The 18917-nt window shown below is 43.2% G+C and overlaps 1 protein-coding gene across 1 annotated transcript in view; it reads right to left on the reverse strand.

The window, feature by feature from the left end:
• Positions 1 to 18917, reverse strand: part of Egflam (EGF-like, fibronectin type III and laminin G domains) — a 174030-nt gene that overhangs the window by 57379 nt on the left and 97734 nt on the right. Inside the window, 1 exon segment of the mRNA NM_001108938.2 lies at positions 15565 to 15731. Within this exon segment, the coding sequence (NP_001102408.2) occupies positions 15565 to 15731 (167 nt within the window).

The following is an 18917-nucleotide window of genomic DNA, read 5'->3' on the forward strand; positions in this document are numbered from 1 at the left end:
AGATGACCTCACGAATACCGTCCACATCTATGATTGTTGACATGGCTAATTTCATGCAGGACCAGCATAGGCCACCTAAGCTACTGTACACTTGTGACTGCAATGGCTGTGTCATAACCACAGACGACATTTAATAGTCCTTCTCCCTCTCTGCTCGTTCTTACATGCATCCTGTGATGTTTTCAGAACCTTATGGGAGGTGATTCAAATTTCTTGTTTAGGACAGAACACCCTCTAGTCACTTATCCTCAGTGCCATGCGCAGCTGTGTGTCTTTGCATTAACACCATTTGCCACAAAGAGAAGTTTCTCAGATTAAAGTGGAGAGTATCACTTGTATGAGGGTATAAACAGGAATTTAGAAGACAGTTTAATGCTATGTTGATTTAACTGAACAACAGTCTAGGACTAGGGAGATCTAGTGCCTATGAATGCTTTTGATTGCATTTACAATGTCAGATATGGATTCTCTCTTCCTGAGTTGGTCTGGAATCCGAGCATAAAGTGGTTGGTGATCCCCATAATGGTTGTGCCACTATAGCACACGTAGACCCGTCCTCAAGTTTCAGCATCATAGCATGAGTTTGGTAGTATTCCTCCCCCCCCCCCTTTTTTTTATTTTGTAGAACAGTTTGAAAGGTATTAATGTAATTAGGTCTTTAGCATTTCCTTAAAAGTTTGGGAAGCTAAGAAGTCAGCCTGCCTGGCTCTGGGCTTTTCTCTGTAGGGGTTTTAATCCCTGCTTCAAATACTGTTGCTTGTTGTAGTCTTAGCTTGTGATGCCTCCTTGACCTGAGTTCAGTAGGTCAAATGTATTTCGAAAACTGTGTTCATTGTTGATTCACTCACTTGTTGAAATATAAGATTTTCAACTATCTCCTAATGAGCCCGTGCATTTTATTTGGGTCTGTCGTAATATTCCCCTTTCTATTCCCGATTTCATCGATTGGCAAAGTTCTCTCCCGCACTTGTGATTTGTTTGCCGAGAAGTTTGTCAGTCTTACCGAGATTTCAAAGAACAAAAGCTTTGATCGATTAGATATCTCGTTCTTTCAATCTTCCTTTCAGGAAATTATGCTCTAATATTTATTATTTCTTGTTTTGTATAGCATCTAGGTCTGGCTTCTCGTTTTTATAGAAACTTGCCTTGGATTACTAGGTTGTTTGTTTGAGACTGTGACAAGTCTTTGTACGTAAGCACTTATATGCATACACTTTACTCTTAGAATGACCTTAGCTATATTACACACGTTTGCTAACTTATTCATTCATTTCCATTTGATTCTGTAGGTTGAAATGTTTTCTCCTCCACCCTTCGGTGACTCACTATTCATTCAAATTGTTCCACCTCTAAGTATCTTTGTAGTTTCTGACGTTTTTATTGCTGTTAGTTTCAAGGGTTATGATCAGATAAAACACAAGAATTATTTCTATTGGCTTCCTATTCATTAGTTGATTTTAAAGGAGATTCTATGGGCTACTGAAAGGAATGCGTTCTCTGCATCCATTAAATAGAATGTCCTGTTAATCTCTGCTAAACACAGTTATCTATGGTATAGTTTAACTCTGAAGTCTCATCATTGGTTTTAATTTAAAAGACCTTCTGAAGATAGGAATGGGATATCAAAGTCTCCCACTGCTATTGTGTCACTTCCTGTCTGACTTTCATGTCTTTCAGTATTTGTTTCATTACTCGAGAACCTCAATAATTGTTGAAAAATATTATATCTTCTTGATTCATTTTTTACTTTATTAATATGTAGTGGTCTTTTCTATGTCTTCTGGCTAATTTGATTTGAAATCTATTATGTCAGATATCAGAATAACGATGCCAGTTTGTCTTCAGATCCCATTTGCTTGGTAAATTGATTTTCATGCTTTGACCCTCAGTTTGTGGACATCCTTGCCAGTGAAATGTGCTTTTGGAGACAGCCAATAGTTTGATCTTGGGGTTTTTAAATATACAATGTGCTTACTATATTTCTCCCTTCCCTTCCCTCCCGGCAAATCTTTCCATATACCTCTCCCTACTCTCAAATCTATGACCTCATTTTCATTGTTATTGCATGCATGTATATACATATATATTCCTGTCAGAGGGTCATGGGTTTGCTGTGAGAGTATGTCTCCTAGTAACGTCAGCAGCTGCGCTCATAAAGTCTCATCAACTGCCCAATATGAGCCAAACAAGGGCACCAATGAACATAACAACATGGGTGGGTCTCGCTTTATAACTGAGTCAGCTGATCCGTGTCTTTCAATGGTGAGTTGAAAATACTTGCATTTAATGCTGTTTGTTGAGAGGGGTTCCCCATTCCCTATGGTGTTGCGGATTTTTGATCTGGCTGGTGGGATCATTGGTAGCTATAATACTGATTTTCTTCCTCTGCTATTAGTATTAGGGATTACTGGCTTACTATGCTAAACACTGTCATAGTGTCAATTGTCAATTTAGCATGGACCTCATTTGGCCTGAGAAGAAGGAACTTCGACTGAAGAATTGCCTCAACTGGTTGTCTGTGAGACACTTTCATAATTAATCATTGATGTAAGAGAACCTAGCCCTCTGTGAGCAGTGACATCCCTGAGTGGGTGGACCTGGGCTATCTAAGAAATCTAGCAGAACATGGTGGCCAGAAGAGAATCCTCCGGAACTGGAGTTCCAGGGGGTTGTGAACTGCCTGATGTGAGTGCTGGGAAATGAACCCAGGTTTTCTGGGAGAGCAGCAAGTGTCCCTAAACAGTAAGCCACCTCCATAGCCCTGTAATTTTTCTGTCTTTAAATTTTGACTCTTCTTCCTTGTGTACTTTTAGGCTTGGTCTTTTGAATGTACCCCACACTTCTTAGACAGTTCAGTCATGCCTACGAATCTTTCTTGTTTGTATATGTCAGAACAAATCATCACCTCCATCTTGTCCTACACATCTGAAACTCATTCTTCTTGGTCTCCTGCTCTGGCAATGTTTTCCACTGTGATTTCCATTTGACTGATGGATTCGTTCATTTCCAGCATGGATTTGCTTGTTTTCACCACAGAATTTCAATTTCCATGCTGATTTTTTCCCTCTGGTTTTGAATTTCTCCTTTAAGTAGCTGAACATTTCATCCCCTTTGCTAACTTTCTTATCTAAGCTCCTGATTTGATTTTCTTACTTCATTATTCCATTTATTTTGGTTACTTTAAAAGTAGGACTCTGAAACCTGTTTCTGCCATTTTGGCTATCTCTTTATCTCTGGGGTCCAGTATTGGTAAATTGTGAGCTTGTGGAAGTGTGTGTGTGTGTGTGTGTGTGTGTGTGTGTGTGTGTGTGTGTGTGTGTGTGTTGTGTTTCTTGGCTGTGCTTTGAGAGACATTGGAATAAATGTATCCTCCATTATTAACTTTTCCTCCTGATCTTTTTGATTGTTTTATCTGAGTCTTTCTGATGAGCTGTGGTCCCAGGATATGTTCTATGTTCTGCAGTATTATTTAAGGAGAGAGCTGACTGCAGCAGCAGATAGATACAGAGATTAACAGCAGTCCCAGTGTTAACTTGCAATAGCAGTTAATTCCTCATGCCCTGCCCTGCCCCACCCAAGTGAGATTCAGAGACAGCAGCACTGGGGTACTGGTTGGGGGAAATGAAGTTTATAGATTTTAAAGATAAAGGTATCAGTGATTAAATTGTTGATTAGGAGGGATTGGGGAAGGTGAAAAGAAAAAGTAAAGGAGAAGAAAAATACACAGGTTAGACTATGAGAAACATGGAAAATATTTTAAGAATAGGTGCTGGAAAAAAAAAAAACTGTCACATAGGCCAACTTAGATGAGATACAAGCCAAAACACAACAGCCAAACTGTTACAGTACAGAAGTTTAAACGTTTTCAAAGCAAAAATAAATTCAAGGAATAATAATAATTAATGAAGTAAAATAGAATATAGAACCCCATCAGGGTTTGTTCTGAATTGGGGCAATGTAGGTTTCCTCCTTTTTTTTCCCATAATTCCCTCTGCAGGTGTGAGAAGGGGTGCTAGTCCCCATACTTTAAACACCACCGGTCAGTATGTCCTTCTTAATTTAAAGGGACTTCTATTATTTCCAGAATTCTGGGATCTGAAATGTCTACTTGCTACTGTCTATGTCCCGGTACACTGGGTGGTCCAGTGAGGGATTGTCCGTTCCGTGAGTGAGTCTGAGGCCACATGGAAGGCCTGCCCATGTGAAGCCTCAGCAGCCCACTTCTCTTGTTCTGTAGCAATCTCACTGGGGGGCCGTTAACAGAAGTAGCAGGGATGGTACCTCCTTAGAGACTTACTCCAGAATACCTGTGGAGAATCTCAGCTACTGGCTCCTGCAACACTCTTCCCGTCCATCTGCACAGCCTATCGCCCTGAACAGGATGTATTCAGTTTCTAGGAACATCTCTGCAGCCTGGACAGTATCTCTTCTGCTTGCCAGTCCTGTGGCTCCTACATCCAGGGAAAAGCAGAGCAGCCCTGATAGAGTCCACTGACCCCAACCAGAGGAAGTAATGTGGCTTGGCTTACTTGCACAGAGAATCTGGATGTGGCGCTCTCTCTCTCTCTCTCTCTCTCTCTCTCTCTCTCTCTCTCTCTCTCTCTCTCTCTTTCTCTCTCTCTCTCTCTCTCCTCTTCAGCCTTTTCTCTTGTAGGAGTAGGGCCTTCGTTTCCTCATCTGACTCATCTTTCGCCAAGTCATGCAAAGGTGGCTTTTAATCCTCCATCTTATCTGAAGGGGAGATTCACTCATTTTTAAAAGAGAAAAGAGTCTCTGGCGGGGTCTTGGTGAACTTTATATTCCTAATCTGAAGGTGTCCCTCATCCTCAGGTCCAGATCTCTGATAGGCGCATAGGGGCAGCTTTGCAAGCTCAGATTCTTATCTGACTGTGAACCACACTAACTTTTTAAGTGAAAGAAAAAAACCCATATACTAGACATGTAGGCGAAGGGAGACTCCCACTGTAGATGATTTCCTTTCCTGTGATGCTTTTGCATGAGGTCAGGGAGACAAGCCTACCCTGAAGAATACCAGCAGGAGACCTGAACTTAAAGGCAAATCTTTACTATAGGTGACTTCATTTTCCTTTGCAGTGTGGGTAGTGTGGGGAGATAAGGAGATGGGGCAGAGGGAGGTTTGGGAAGATGGCTCAACAGTTAAAACACTTCCCAAGGAAGCAAGGAGCTCAAGTTTGGTCTCCCAGTAGCCAGGAAAAAGGAGTGGGTGTGGTGGCCTGTCTCTAACTCTGGCCTAGGAAGGAAATGACAGGGGAGCCTTAGAGCAAGCTGGCTAGCAGGACATATTGGGGCTGGGTGGGGGTGGGATCTGGATTTTCTTGAGAGACTCTGCCCACAAGCAACAAGACTGAAGACTGGAGATGATCCCCAACATCAATCCTGGACCTCTATATGTAAACACATGTATGTCCACACACATGTGAACTGTACCTATACATGCATGTATGAACACATGGAAGAAAAAAAGAAGAGGGTGGTCAGAGGCAGCAGCAGGAAAGTTGATGTGGCCACACTTGTAAAGCGATCTAAACAGCCATCAAAGGACATCTCTTTAGACGCATTCGGCAGAACTTCGCAGCGGAATATACCATCCTTCTTAACGTAATGAGACAGGCCTATATTCATTCATATTCAGTATTTTTGTAGCAAAACAGAGTATATGTTTTATGACCTCATCATCCCATTAAAATTCCAGCAGATACTCTATAATAAGATGCTATCTTCCTTCAGATACTAAGGTTAGAGAGGATTTGCAGTTTGGGTTTTAAAACTATTTTGTGTTGTTGGTTTTTTTTCTTCTATTAAGCATTATAGAGCATGAAACCCATTTCTATTTAGAAACAAGGATGGTATTTCTGTTTTGGGATTTAATGTGGTGATTTTCTTAGCCTCATTCAAACAATTTTGCTAAAATCTAAGGGAAGACTTTACACTCTGTTCAGCTAGTGGCTCCAGCTCTCTCAGAATCCCCATGTTGCCCCGAGAAACAACCAAGGTCAGTGGATTCCAGTGACCTTCAGACCCTAGTTAGTCCTCCCAACTGTACCCAGCCTATGTAGGTATCCTATTCACCCCTCCACCCCCTTCCACCCCTCCACCCCCTTCCACCCCTCCATCCCCTCCATCCCCTCCACCCCCTCCATCCTCTCCACCCCCTCCATCCCACAATCGCAATGATGAAACATCTTCCCTGAGCACCCAGGGGACCGGTTCTTCTTTTTTCTCCATTAATTAATTAATTTATTCACTTTACATCCCACTCACACTCCCTGAAAGCCCCTCCCCCTCATACCCTTCCTCCCTTATCCTGCCAAAGGGGGCTGTACCCACTGGGCACATTAATATACTGAAGGACTGGGTACATCTTCTCCCACTGAGGCCAGACAAGATATTTAGATAAGGGGAGAGGATCCACAGGCAGGCAACAGATTCAGGGCTGCTAGCTCTACAAGACAACATATACACTTTGAAAACTGTAAGGAGCCAGTTCTTAAGAAGAAGAAACACTCACTCACTAACAGATCTAGTATGGAAATCAGTCACCAGCTGGTTTCCATGCAGATCTGCCAGTGAGTAACCTTGAGAAGGCTACAGTGCTTACAGATGTGCTTCTTTCTGTGCAAAGCAGAGGAGACCCCTCTCCAGCTCTGTGAGTATAAGCCTCAGTACACAGAGACCTGACTAGGGAGCTCATCATTGCCTATGTTCAGAGCAACATGCTAAATATACAGATGGGTGGTAAACCTGTGCCCTAAATTTAAGCAAGTGAAAGACACACACATAGACACACAGACATACACACGTAGACAGACACACACAGACACACACACATACACACAGACAGACACACACACATACACACGACACACACACATATACACACACAGACAGACACACACATACACACATAGACACACACAGACACACACACAGACACAGACACAGACACAGACACAGACACACACACACACACACACACACACACACACACACACACACAATATAACCTATATAACCAGCACCATTCTGTTGCTCTATTTGATTGTACTATTCCTCTTGGAGTGCCTTCCTATCTCTGGCCTCAGACCTACACACTGCCCTGCTCCACTCTTCGCTGTGCTCTGGGAAGCTAGCGTCTGGCTCTCTGGTGTATTCAGCTATCAGGAAGCACCAGCAGAAGGAGGAGGGAGGACAAGGAGTCAGAGTGTTTACTCCCCATAATTTCTACTTGTGAGCCATTTGTGTCAATTTTGCATGTTGTATCTGGAAACCACAGCTCTTACAACACAGCTCTTCCTATCTGTCCAGATGCTGGCAAGACTGTGCAAGCATTTACAGACAAGCTCTTCTTTAAGCTTGCCTCATATGATTCGCTCACCCATCTCTTTATTACCTGTTTAGGAGACTGGTAACACCTAAGGTGTGTGTAAATATTTGTTCAGAATTCAGTTAACAGATAAGGGCCATCAGACCCATTGTACCCCTCCTACATGTCTGGGTGTGTATGTCTCTGTGTATCTGTGTGTGTGTGTGTGTTGTGTGTCTGTGTCTGAGTGTATATGTCTCTGTGTGTGTGTGTCCGTATGTGTGTCTGTGTGTGTCTGTCACTGTTGCAAGCTTATTCTGTATACCTCTAGACTATGTTAAACTGTAGCTGGAGAAACCAAAATCAGTGTGTCAAAGAAACTATCTAGCAACAAGACTAGAAGCCCCTCCCTACCATGACTGCTGTGTTACAGATAAAGCATTTGTAAAAAACTGACTACATACAAATATCCTATAAAAGTCCCAATCATGGATGCTGTGCGTTCCGTTGAGTTTTTCTGCCTAGTTCTGGCCCACTTTCTCCATGAGAAATGCACTCTTCCTTCACAGGTGCACTTTATAAGAATGCACGCCCTCTACCACTCTCCACATGTCCTTGTCTGATCTACATAAGAACCTGGAATTCCTGGTGAGAACACACCAGACTCTGGTATATACCGAGAGAACCATTGTTGCTATCCTAGATGCTCACCAAGGAACCTAACCGGAACGGGAACTCAGAGGCTAGGAAGTGATTGGTGTGAATATGGGACAGATGCTGTTCTACCTGAGCAGGCCAGATCAGCATGACCCCAGATCAGCATGACCCCAGATCAGCATGACCCCAGATCAGCAGCTCTGAACATGACTGTGATGGAGGCCAGAAGGGCCAGAAAAGTCCTGCTTCCTGGTCCTTGCTGGCTCTTCTCCTAAAGGTGATCTTTGCCTGAAATGGAAATACGAGGAAGTGGCTAACACAGAGAGAAGGCAGTGTGGTGGTTTGTGTAGGAATGGCTTCCATAGACTCATATATTTGAATGCTTGGTCATTAGGGAGTGGCATTAGGAAATGTGACCTTATTGGAAGAGATGTGTCACTCAGAGTGGGCTTTGAGGCTTCATTGTAAGCCTAGTGGCTCACTTTCTCATCCTGCTCACTGCAGATCCAGATATAGAACTCTCAGCTCCCTCGCCAGCACCGAGTCTGCCTATGCGCTGCCACACTGCTCACCATGACTGATGATGGACTTAACCTCTGAGCTGTAAGCCAGCCCCAATTAGATGTTGTCCTTAGAAGAGTTGCTATGGTCATGGTGTCTGCTCACATCAGTAGGACATTAACTAAAATACCCAGACACCTTCTCATCCCTCTGCTAGTCTTTGCTAGAAGCCTTTAAAAAGCCCTTAAGATCAGCAGTCTAATAGAGATACTGATGGCTTCTCCTAATTCCCCTGCTCTATGGGAGTTCCCTCTTCCCACCTTTCCTTATGCCGTCACCCACGAATTTGTAATAAATTTATTTCTAAAACTCATCCCTTTGTGGCTCACAGATTTCACTCTTTTAATTTGCCACACAAGAACCATGAGGGTGCTGACTCTGTGGAAGTCTGTGTGACCTGAGCAGTGGGTACCCTAACTAAAGTTGGAGTCCCCCTGAGGTGTTAGGGATGCCGCATTCCCCACAGGATGAACCCAACAGAAAAGTGTTGTGGCTCTGGGCAGAGCACAGGGTTTGCCTTGAGTTTGAGAAATTATATTTTCTTATCATTTGCTTTAGTTTGTCTTCTCTTTCTCTAGCACGAGGATAAAATATGGGTGTGCTGATCCTAAATGAATGTATGATGGCATGCACAAAGGCCTCCAGGGGGCAATTAATAGGTATCAGGTATTTAAACAGCGAGGTGAATCATTCCCCTCAAAGCCAATAAAGTTGTGCAAATGGGTGTAATTCAGATTTACATGAATCCAGGCATTAGCAAATCAATAGAGCGATTACGGCAGCGGGCACCCTGAATGTAGAATCGCATTTGCAGTTATGTTTATGCGCAGATACACACTTAGGATGCAGGTTCTTCCGCTAGGAGTGAAACCCGTGATTTGTTCCTCCTTTAGTCTCTGCGTCCATTTTCCATTCTAAAGATTTACAAAGCCGTGGAGCTCTAATTTACAGGCCTCTCCTCCGCCCTGGAGAAAAGCCCAGCCTGGCAGCTCTCTCCTCCCCATGTTTCTCCTCTCTCAAACCGAGCCCTGCAACCCCTCTCAGCTGCTGGGCTGAGGCTCCCGGGTCTCTTCTTTAAGAAGATTCTTCAAAAATTAAATCACAGAGCTCTGCCACAGGAACAATTTCATCTTTATGTACTAATTGGCTCCTTCCAAGCTTAAAACAAAATGGCTACTTAAAAAAAGAACTCTCCAAAGTTTTTAAAGACTCTTAAACTTTGGGAGATAAATCCCAGGACTACAAGCTCAATAAACAAGTCCACAGGATAATGGCAGCTCACGTAGCTTGCTTATGGATGGACAATAGTTTTGGCATTTTTAGAATTTTGAAGAATAAATAAATTATTGATGGTGCGCAAACATAAGAAATTCAGATTTCAGTGTCTGTAAATTAACTTTTATTGGTGCACACTCAGGCACGCTATATATATCTTCAGCAACAGCCAAGTCTAATGTCTAAAATATTTACTAACTAGACCTTCATAGAAAAATTTACAGATTCTTGTCTGAGTGCGTGGCTGACTTTGGAGAGATTAAAAGAAAAAAAAAACAAAACCAACAACAAAAGTTAGTCACTAGGGTATAATTCTGGGCTCTGTGAGGTTTTAATTTGCCTATTAACACGTTGCATCACTTGAAGAGTGAAAAGAAAGCACAATCTGTGCCTCACAGGTACTCCCTCAGAGCAATCCCAGGAATTAGAGATTACTACATTTACCATCCATTTACTATGCTATCATAGAAATGAGGAAACTGAGCAAAAGGGAACATATGGGATTTTGAGAATCTATAGATTTCTCAAGCCCTCAGTTGTCGTCTAGATTTTTGTTTTATGAAGAACAGGGCTTACGGGACAGCTAAAAGCTCCAGATCAGCAAGGGTTTCTCATACGCACCAGGCTGTAGGGAATACAGAGAGGTAACGGCATGGATTTCAGACTAGTTCCCGATTGATTCCTACAGATCCTTAGAACACATACCTGTCCCTATTCGCTTCCTGTCTGTGCCCTTACTACAGTCAATTTGAACCACCACTCCCAAGTAGAAAATGTTACTTGAGACTACAGAGAGGCAGAAATCTGTTCTGTGGTTATATATGTGTAGCATGTACGTGAGAACCCTAGCATACTGAAGCTGGTCTCTATGAAGAAAGTTGAAATAGAAAGAAGTAAAGGTCCCAATCTCAGAGTAAAAGTGGGCAAAAGCCAGAGTCACACACAGACACTGAACAATCAAAAACAGGAACAGACGTCACCAGACACCTGGAAGTGGGGAGGAGGGCTTAGTGTAGAAAGCTGATTAATTGGAGCCACGTATGCCTGTCTTAGATCACTGGAAGAGGAAGGTCTAAAACTGTAGAAAAGCTTGGATTTGGGAAGATGGCAAAAATCCAAATGAACAATGTCTGTGAAGATCTGGGGCCATAGTGAAACTTCGTGGGAGCAGAGGCAAAGACAATAAATAATAGTTATTCTGAAGGTTAAGAAAGAGCACAGGCAAGAACCGACAGCTTGATTTGGAATAGGATGTTAATATTCCTTCTAATGCCCCATCACCAAGTCCTCTCCTCCATCCCTACTGCCTTGAATTTAAATTTACTGGGGCTACATTCTCTGTTCCCCACTCCCTCCCCTCCTCTTCTTTTATCCTGTTCCCTTTCCTCTTATTTCTGTGCATTGTAGTTCTGGGGACTTCAACGTCTTTGCCTAAGAATTTTCCCACTGGGTAGCTCACTTTGGGCCTGCGCGGTCTCCTAGATTACCCTTGCCTGCTTCTGCTTTGACATCAGCCACACAGTTGCTCAACCTCTACGCCAGCCTCTCGACTGGTTAAGTCACACTCGCACATGAACTCAGTGGCATTTATTGAGTTGACCTGGTGGAGGGCATGGGGCCGTCAGCATTGACCAAGTCCCATATTTACCCTAGCCCCATCAAGGAGCTTATTGTTCAGGGAAACACACATAATGAAATGCATACAATACCTCCAGACAGTGGCACTGCTAGAGAGAACGAAGCAGGGGCGTGGGAAGAACGGAAGGCTAAGGAAGTGAGCGAGGACCCAAAAGCAGAAAGAGAGGACTGTCAGAGCCACAGAAAGATCTGAGGGAAGAAAGCTCTATGCTGAGGAAAGAGCAGGTGCCAAAGGCTGGAGGCAGTGAGAGCAAAGTGACTATTGGCAGGAGAGAAAAGAATATATCTATGAGGGACTGCCCTGAGGACCCAAGATCCACTTCAATAAAGAATTTATTGATTCTTTCTCTGACTATATTACAAGGACAGAACACTCGAGACAAAATGATTTGGGGTGCTAAGGTTCACAGTCTTCCTCGGGGATGTTACATAACCTCAGGATTGGTTATATATGTATTGTATGTCAATCTTTGTCTATGCTTTATTTCTTCTCTATTTACTATTCATGTCCTTTATTCCCTGCCCTTATGCTTCCTGACTGAGCCAAGCGTGAAGCTCAGAAGGTAAGTGGAGTGGGTGCATAGCCTACAACACCCCCAGCCTGGTATATCAGCTAGTCATTTACAAGATCAAAGGCAATTATAATGCTGTTGGTCTTCCTCTCACGGAATTTAAAAAAAAATACACATCTACTTAATTTCCCTTTCCTGGTGGCAACAACACAGAGACTGAGTAGTGAGGTGCCTCCCTCCCAAGTGAAAGGCCTGAGGTAAATGCAGGGCAGGGCACCATTATTTAGAGTGACCAACAAAACCATGTTTCTCAAGAGAGGACCAGATACTTGGAGTCTTAAGGATCTTTTTCTTCCCATTCTGTTCTGTGTGTGACCAAGGCTGAAGCAGATGAGGTATGTTCCTGTCAAGCCTCCATCTCAACCACCCTTGTCTTCACTTTGGCTGAGCTCAGGCTGGGCTCTGGCCTCCCATCACTATCTGCCTGATCTTCCCAAAATGATGCTAGCAGATGAACGGTGGGATGGAAGTGTTGTTGTCAGGGATTAGGAATGGAGTGTAGAATGGAAATATGGCTGCAAAAGGGCACAGAGAGGAAGACAGGAGAAAGCAATATTTGTTTTGTAAAGAAAGAAAAAGGAAAGGAATGCAAATGTTGGAAGCTGGGTCCTGTGCCGCCAGCACCGCCCCAGTCCTGAGATTCTATACAGACTAACCCACCGTTCACTGAATCGCTGACTGACCCTCTCCTGTGCTGCCGTGTGTTAGCAGACTGATTCCATTGGTCAGGCTCATACCTGGGGAAGTAGCTACTCAGTCAGCAAACCCAACTTCAAGTACTGCCTTCATAATTATCGGTCTTGGGAAAATCAGAAATCGTTCAGGGATGCTATTTTTTCCCCAGCTATATGAAGAGGATGCTATCCCTCCCACCCCAAGTTTCTGGGAGAGATTAATGGATTTCACACAAGCACAGTAGTCAGCACAAGGCCCGGCTTACAACAGGCTTTCCAGTGTCAACCCTGATACTTCAAAATCATTAACTCACAAAAGCCTAGTGGTAAGTGTATAATTTCTGTACAGAAAAAAAAATGTGCTTTGGAAGCAATATAGGTTACAACCAATACCAAATTAAGAACAAGAATGTGCTGGAATAAAGGGGTTTCTGAGGCAGTAATATAGCCTCAAGAGGAAAACCTCACCTGAAGCATCACATACAGCACATTCTTGTGCTTTCATGCAGTGACTCATCCAATGGTGTCTATTCCTGAAATCTTAACTTGATAATACATACCTGTGAGGGAGCAGCAGATTTCTATGTACTTCAGAATATTGGTTAATATTATGAGCTGAGAATGTACCCAGGTTGCTACAGGGTTTGCTTTGCATGAATGAAGCTCTGGGTTTAATACCCAGCATGGCATAAACTGGGCACGGTAGTACATGTCTACAATCCCAGCACTTAGGAAGAGGATTGGAAGCTCTAGGTCATCCTTTGCTACATAAAGAATTGGAGGCTACCCTGAGTCAGGTCTCAAAAACAAAACAAAACACCCCAAACAACAATAGCAAACTCTCATAAAGTCTTCACTGAGGTTTTTGGATTTTTTGGGGTGGGGAGGGTGTTCTGTTGTTTGTTTGCCTTTGTTTGACTTTGTCATACTTTTTTTGTGAATAGTCACTACGAAATTATAAAATTTTACTTCCTCTGGGAGTCACAAATGCAAAAAAAGTTTCCTATTTATAAAATATCTTTGCGTCTCTTTCCCTACTTTTTCTGTTAACAATAGGATCAAGAAATGGAGAACAAATGAGTAGAACCTCAAAGCCCACATCAGTATATCATTTACCAGAAGAAAATCCTTAAGGGGTTGCTCTATCCACCCACAAATCTGTTCCTTACGCTAGTGTCCTCTCCTATGTCCATCCCAGGACAGGGTCAACCTGAGTTGTTCCATATCGTCTTTCTTTGTTCTTCACTCTATGACTTGGAGGACGCTGCGGACAGATGGAGGTGTGGAACAAAGAATTTCCAAGTTAAGGGATGGGAAAAAGCAGTGAACACACGCAAAGTGCCAGAGTACACACAAACAAGACCACCTACGTGTTCCAAAGGACGGCGAGCCCTCAGCTCCAGTTCTCTATATTTTGGTCAATTTGAGATGACAGAAGAGAACACAGTTAGCAAGAATGGAAGGAGGCCGGCCCTTGGAGTAGAATGCTGGTATGTCTTCTGGAAAGAAGGGTCTTCAGTCTAAGAGTCTGTTTGGGCAGCATCTCAATTCGGAAGAACAAGGTGACAATTACTATTCCCCTGTAGCTATTGCATGGTTGGAAAGTAGAGAGACAGGAAGTGGTGGTTTTAGAGGTGAGGCCCCACTGCAACTCCAACAACTCAGTTTGAAGAAGATTGCAACCTTGAAGGTTACAGGATGGGTATTCTCTTTAACAGAGACCAAAGCCCAAGGACTTGCAAGCCTTGGTGGATATCTTCCTGGGAATAGCATTAGCCTTTGAAGACAGCTAGGGGTGGAGCAGGGGTACTTATTCAGATTCTAACAACAAAAATAGGGCTTTGTGCAAGGCCAATGGAAAACCAGCTACTCAGGGTAAGCTTCCCCTTTGGAGCGCCTCTCTTGGATAAACAGGCCTGCCCCAGCTGCAGGGCTCTTGAGGAATTCACATGCTGAACTGCAAAGACCTTTCAAACAAAATGTGCTTGCATTTCCCTTCTAAGTCCTCACTGCCCATGCTTCTAGGTTTATGTACATGTGTTCCCAAAGTACAAAGACTTTGGAGCTGGGCTGGGCTGGGGGGGACTTGACAAGCTTGCCTGAACCCTTCAGCTTTTGACACCATGTGACAGCTTACTGAACCCCAGACCAAAGATGTGATTGCACTTTGAAGATAAGCCTCGGTTTATTTGTTCAACATTGGTCCTAAGCTTCCTCCAGATCCCCAGAGGCACCATGAGAACTCACACAGTCAACTAGCCCCTCAAGTTACATGTTAGCATGCCAACATCTGTCCTGAGATGTGCTGGTCACCACCCAGAGGGGCGGATGTCACTTGAACGTCCCTTTTGTTTTGTTACAGGCTCTTAGTAAGCACCCTAAGCTGGCTTTGAATTAACACTGCTCCTCCTGCTCCAGCCGTCCAGGGATGTTCACCACACTCTGCTGACAGTCCTCAATTTGGCAGGCAAGCACTAACCAAAAGAGTCTGGGGGTGGGTTTTAGTACCCCCCCCCCAGGGTATCAAGATGAACTGATGATGAGACTAGAGACAGGGAGAGACTGTGCATGTCATCTGCTGTGTGATCTGTCCCGTGATTGTGCACAAAAACCGACCAGAAACTCCCCAAGGACGATGCAAAAATAAACCTTCCCTGACTGCTTAGAAACAGAAATAGCCCATGTCCCTGTGGAGAGTCGAACCTTCAAAAGGTCTGGGAAAATTGCAGGAAGAAGCCCGGAGAGAGCAGCATCCCAGGCTGTTCATCTGTTTGGCACTAAGAAGCCCCAGGCAAGTGAGGCTCTAAGAGGCAACCTCAGCTCCCACAGTGGCTCATGCTCCTCAGGACAGGTACACACTCACCCAGGGTTCGGATGGTGTTGCTGGGCTGGCTGCGCAGACTGAAGCCATAGGCATTCATGGCTCTCACAGCAAACTGGTAGTTGGTGTCTGGATCAAGGCCTTTGATAACCATGGAGTCCATCTGCAGGCGCTCTTGGATTATGGTCCAGCTCTTGTCAAAATCTGGCCTTTAATGATTAAAAATAAGAAAAGCAACAGCTCAGAAATACCATAGGGAAAAGAGGCTGGCTGGCCATGGGGGCTAACACCATTTTCACTCTGAGAGCTATGCTCATAAAAGTGAGTTAACATTTCCTATCTGAAAGTGGTCCTGCTTTCAAACCATAACGTCATCAACTGTAAGCGTCTGCCAATAAAAGCAAGTAGATCATCTTTAGGGCCAGTTCTAAGCAGTGCTTAGAGACCATCTACTTCTGCCTGCTTGGCCTTCACCAGGACATAAAGACCCCACGTGGGAGCATTTATCTGCAAGAACTGTATTTTCCAGATGTTCCCTAACCAAGATTCCTCCTTGGCAGTTCCATCCCTAGAGATCAGGACAGCAAAGATTCCATCTCTTTGCAATCTATTCCTGAGTAAACAAATACAAATTTTATAGGGTGACGACATCCACAGACATTCCTAGTCTCAATAAATTATGTCTGTGTCAATGTGCTACCTTTTCACATGTCCGTCTGAGGGCCTTGCAATGATGGTAGGTCTTCATTTAGACTTTTAATCAAGGAAGTGCTATTCACAAAGCCAGGATAGTCTCTGGAACCGCAGGAGCCAAGTACAAATCTGAGTTCCTCTATTTAGTAGCAGCTGATCCTTTTGTTTTATATATATATATATATATGTATATATATATATATATATTTTTTTTTTTTTAAATTTAAGTCTTTAAGTCTCAGTTTTCCCATATGTAAACTGTGAATGATGTAGGGACCAAGATAAGGGAACTGGCATGAAGATTGCATGGAGCACACATGCTAGTATCATACCGTAAATATGTGCCAGCCATTACTCAGGGGACTTATTTACTGTAGTTAATAACTCACAGCTGCTTGCTTACTGCCATTTCCCATACTGTACTGCTAACCCATGTGGCTAGTCAGCCCCTGGGATATAGCCAGCATGAATTGAGATGTACTACAAGTACAAAAGGCATACAAGCTTTTAAAGAAAAAAGAAAGGAAGTTTAACTCTTCCATAAATGTAAAATTGATTTTATCTTCATGCTGAATTCATGTTGAAATGATAATATTTTGGATATAGCAATACACAATTTATTAATAATAAATACAAGTTATAAATGTAAATAATTTATTTTATATTTACAATATATGATATATTTATAAATATAATATATTCTAAATACAAATAATAAAAATAAAATATTTTTTAGGACTCATTTATATGGGCTGGTGGCCTGGTTTGGTGGTTAGGGACAGTTATGCTTGCAGAAGACCTGGATTTGATTCCCAGCATCCATGTCATGCATGGCTCATTACCACCTGTAATTCCAGTCCCAGGGGACATCAGATACACACATAGTGTACACACTGGCATGCAGGTAAAAACACCCACACAGACAAGATAAATTCATCTTTAAATTTTGTCTCTTTTTACCTCCATAACGCCACAATTAAAACATAAACTCACATAGCGTTGTTCTACATCTCTTTAGGACAGTGTAACCCCATCTGGATGTTCAGGCTAAAGGAGGGGAAGAACATTGCAGGTCGTAAGAAGGGTGAAGCTGGGAAGGGCAGTGCACAGCAGGCAGCCTAACTGGAGGGTTCCTGTGGATGGCTGCTAATTGCATCTATCAAATCCAAGTGCCAAGCACTGTTCTGGTGGCCTTAACTCCTTTACCACTAATAACTACCTTCTGTAGTAGGCACTAACCTTAAAAGGCTCAATCTTTTGTGTTTTGATTTTCATACTAAAAGAGAAACTAATGTTCTCAAAGGGCAAGAGACTTGACCAAGGTCACAACTGAGAACTGCTGAGTCCAACTTGGGTTGATGGGATGAGGTTAAGTTAAAATGAAAGCAAAGCAAAGCAAAACAAAACAACAAAAACAAAACCCTGATGGTGGGCAGACCTTCAGCTGGTTCCTTTCTTAACCCATCTGGTGTTAAATGTCCCCTATTCCCAGGAATTTAAAAAGTAGTAGGAAACAAAATGTTGGTGTTTGTCTTTTGTGAAGAACATATCAGAAGTAAAACTCCAAGCCTGGATGGACTCTGTTTCTTACATGTGTGCTTGCCTAGTTTTTCACTAGCAGGACTTACTAAAAGTCCGGGAAGGAGATTGAGACTTCCTCTGGCTTACCACACCAAGTGGGTGTGAGCTGTGGGTGCTGTCAGCATGCGGTCTGGGGAAAAAAGAAAAATCCAAGGGCATGCCTACTGGAGGAAGCAGGGCTGAGTTCTTCCCTTCCCTTCCCTTCCCTTCCCTTCCCTTCTTCCCTTCTTCCCTTCTTCCCTTCTTCCCTTCTTCCCTTCTTCCCTTCTTCCCTTCTTCCCTTCTTCCCTTCTTCCCTTCTTCCCTTCTTCCCTTCTTCCCTTCCCTTCCCTTCCCTTCCCTTCCCTTCCCTTCCCTTCCCTTCTTCCCTTCTTCCCTTCTTCCCTTCTTCCCTTCTTCCCTTCTTCCCTTCTTCCCTTCTTCCCTTCCCTTCCCTTCCCTTCCCTTCCCTTCCCTTGTCCTAAAGGTGGAATTCTTCTCTAAAATGACTTTATCATCAAAGAGAAAAAGCTGAGCCAGTAAAGGAAACTCATTTGCAAATTCCCATTAGCACAGAATCACTTCACAGAGGAGAGCCACTGGAGATACCAAGAAGTAAAGGCAGAAGAGATGTGGTCTTTAGATAAAACTCTCCTGTTATTTGCTAAGCTTCCCCTGTGCTATTTCTAGAGGAAAGAACCCTAATCTCGTTGGGTTTGCTTTTGTTTACCCAGAGATACTCGCAAATGACTGCAGCCATCTTCAGGCAAAAGTTACAGGGGTTGGGGAAGGCTGGTAGGGAGGATTGTCTATTCTTTATTCATCCCATGCAGACAGAAAACGAAAAAAAAAACTATTTCCAATGGAAATGATGGAAATCATTAACATTTAATTTCATAATATATAGCTCACGTGGGCTGAATAATCGTTCAAAACCTTTAATACTTTGCCTCTAGTTTTGGGTCAGGTTTTCCATTTCATTGGTTCCAGAGTCTCTTGAGGTCCTAAGGACAAAGGTGAGGCTGACAGAGATAACCTGACGGGAGTATTGTCTTTTTTAAAGATTTATTTTATTTATTATATATAAGTACACTGTAGCTGTCTTCAGATACACCAGAAGAGGGCATCAGATCTCTTTACAG

Source organism: Rattus norvegicus, chromosome 2, assembly GCF_021556685.1.
Source record: "Rattus norvegicus strain SHRSP/BbbUtx chromosome 2, alternate assembly SHRSP_T2T, whole genome shotgun sequence".
NCBI lineage: Eukaryota > Metazoa > Chordata > Mammalia > Rodentia > Muridae > Rattus > Rattus norvegicus.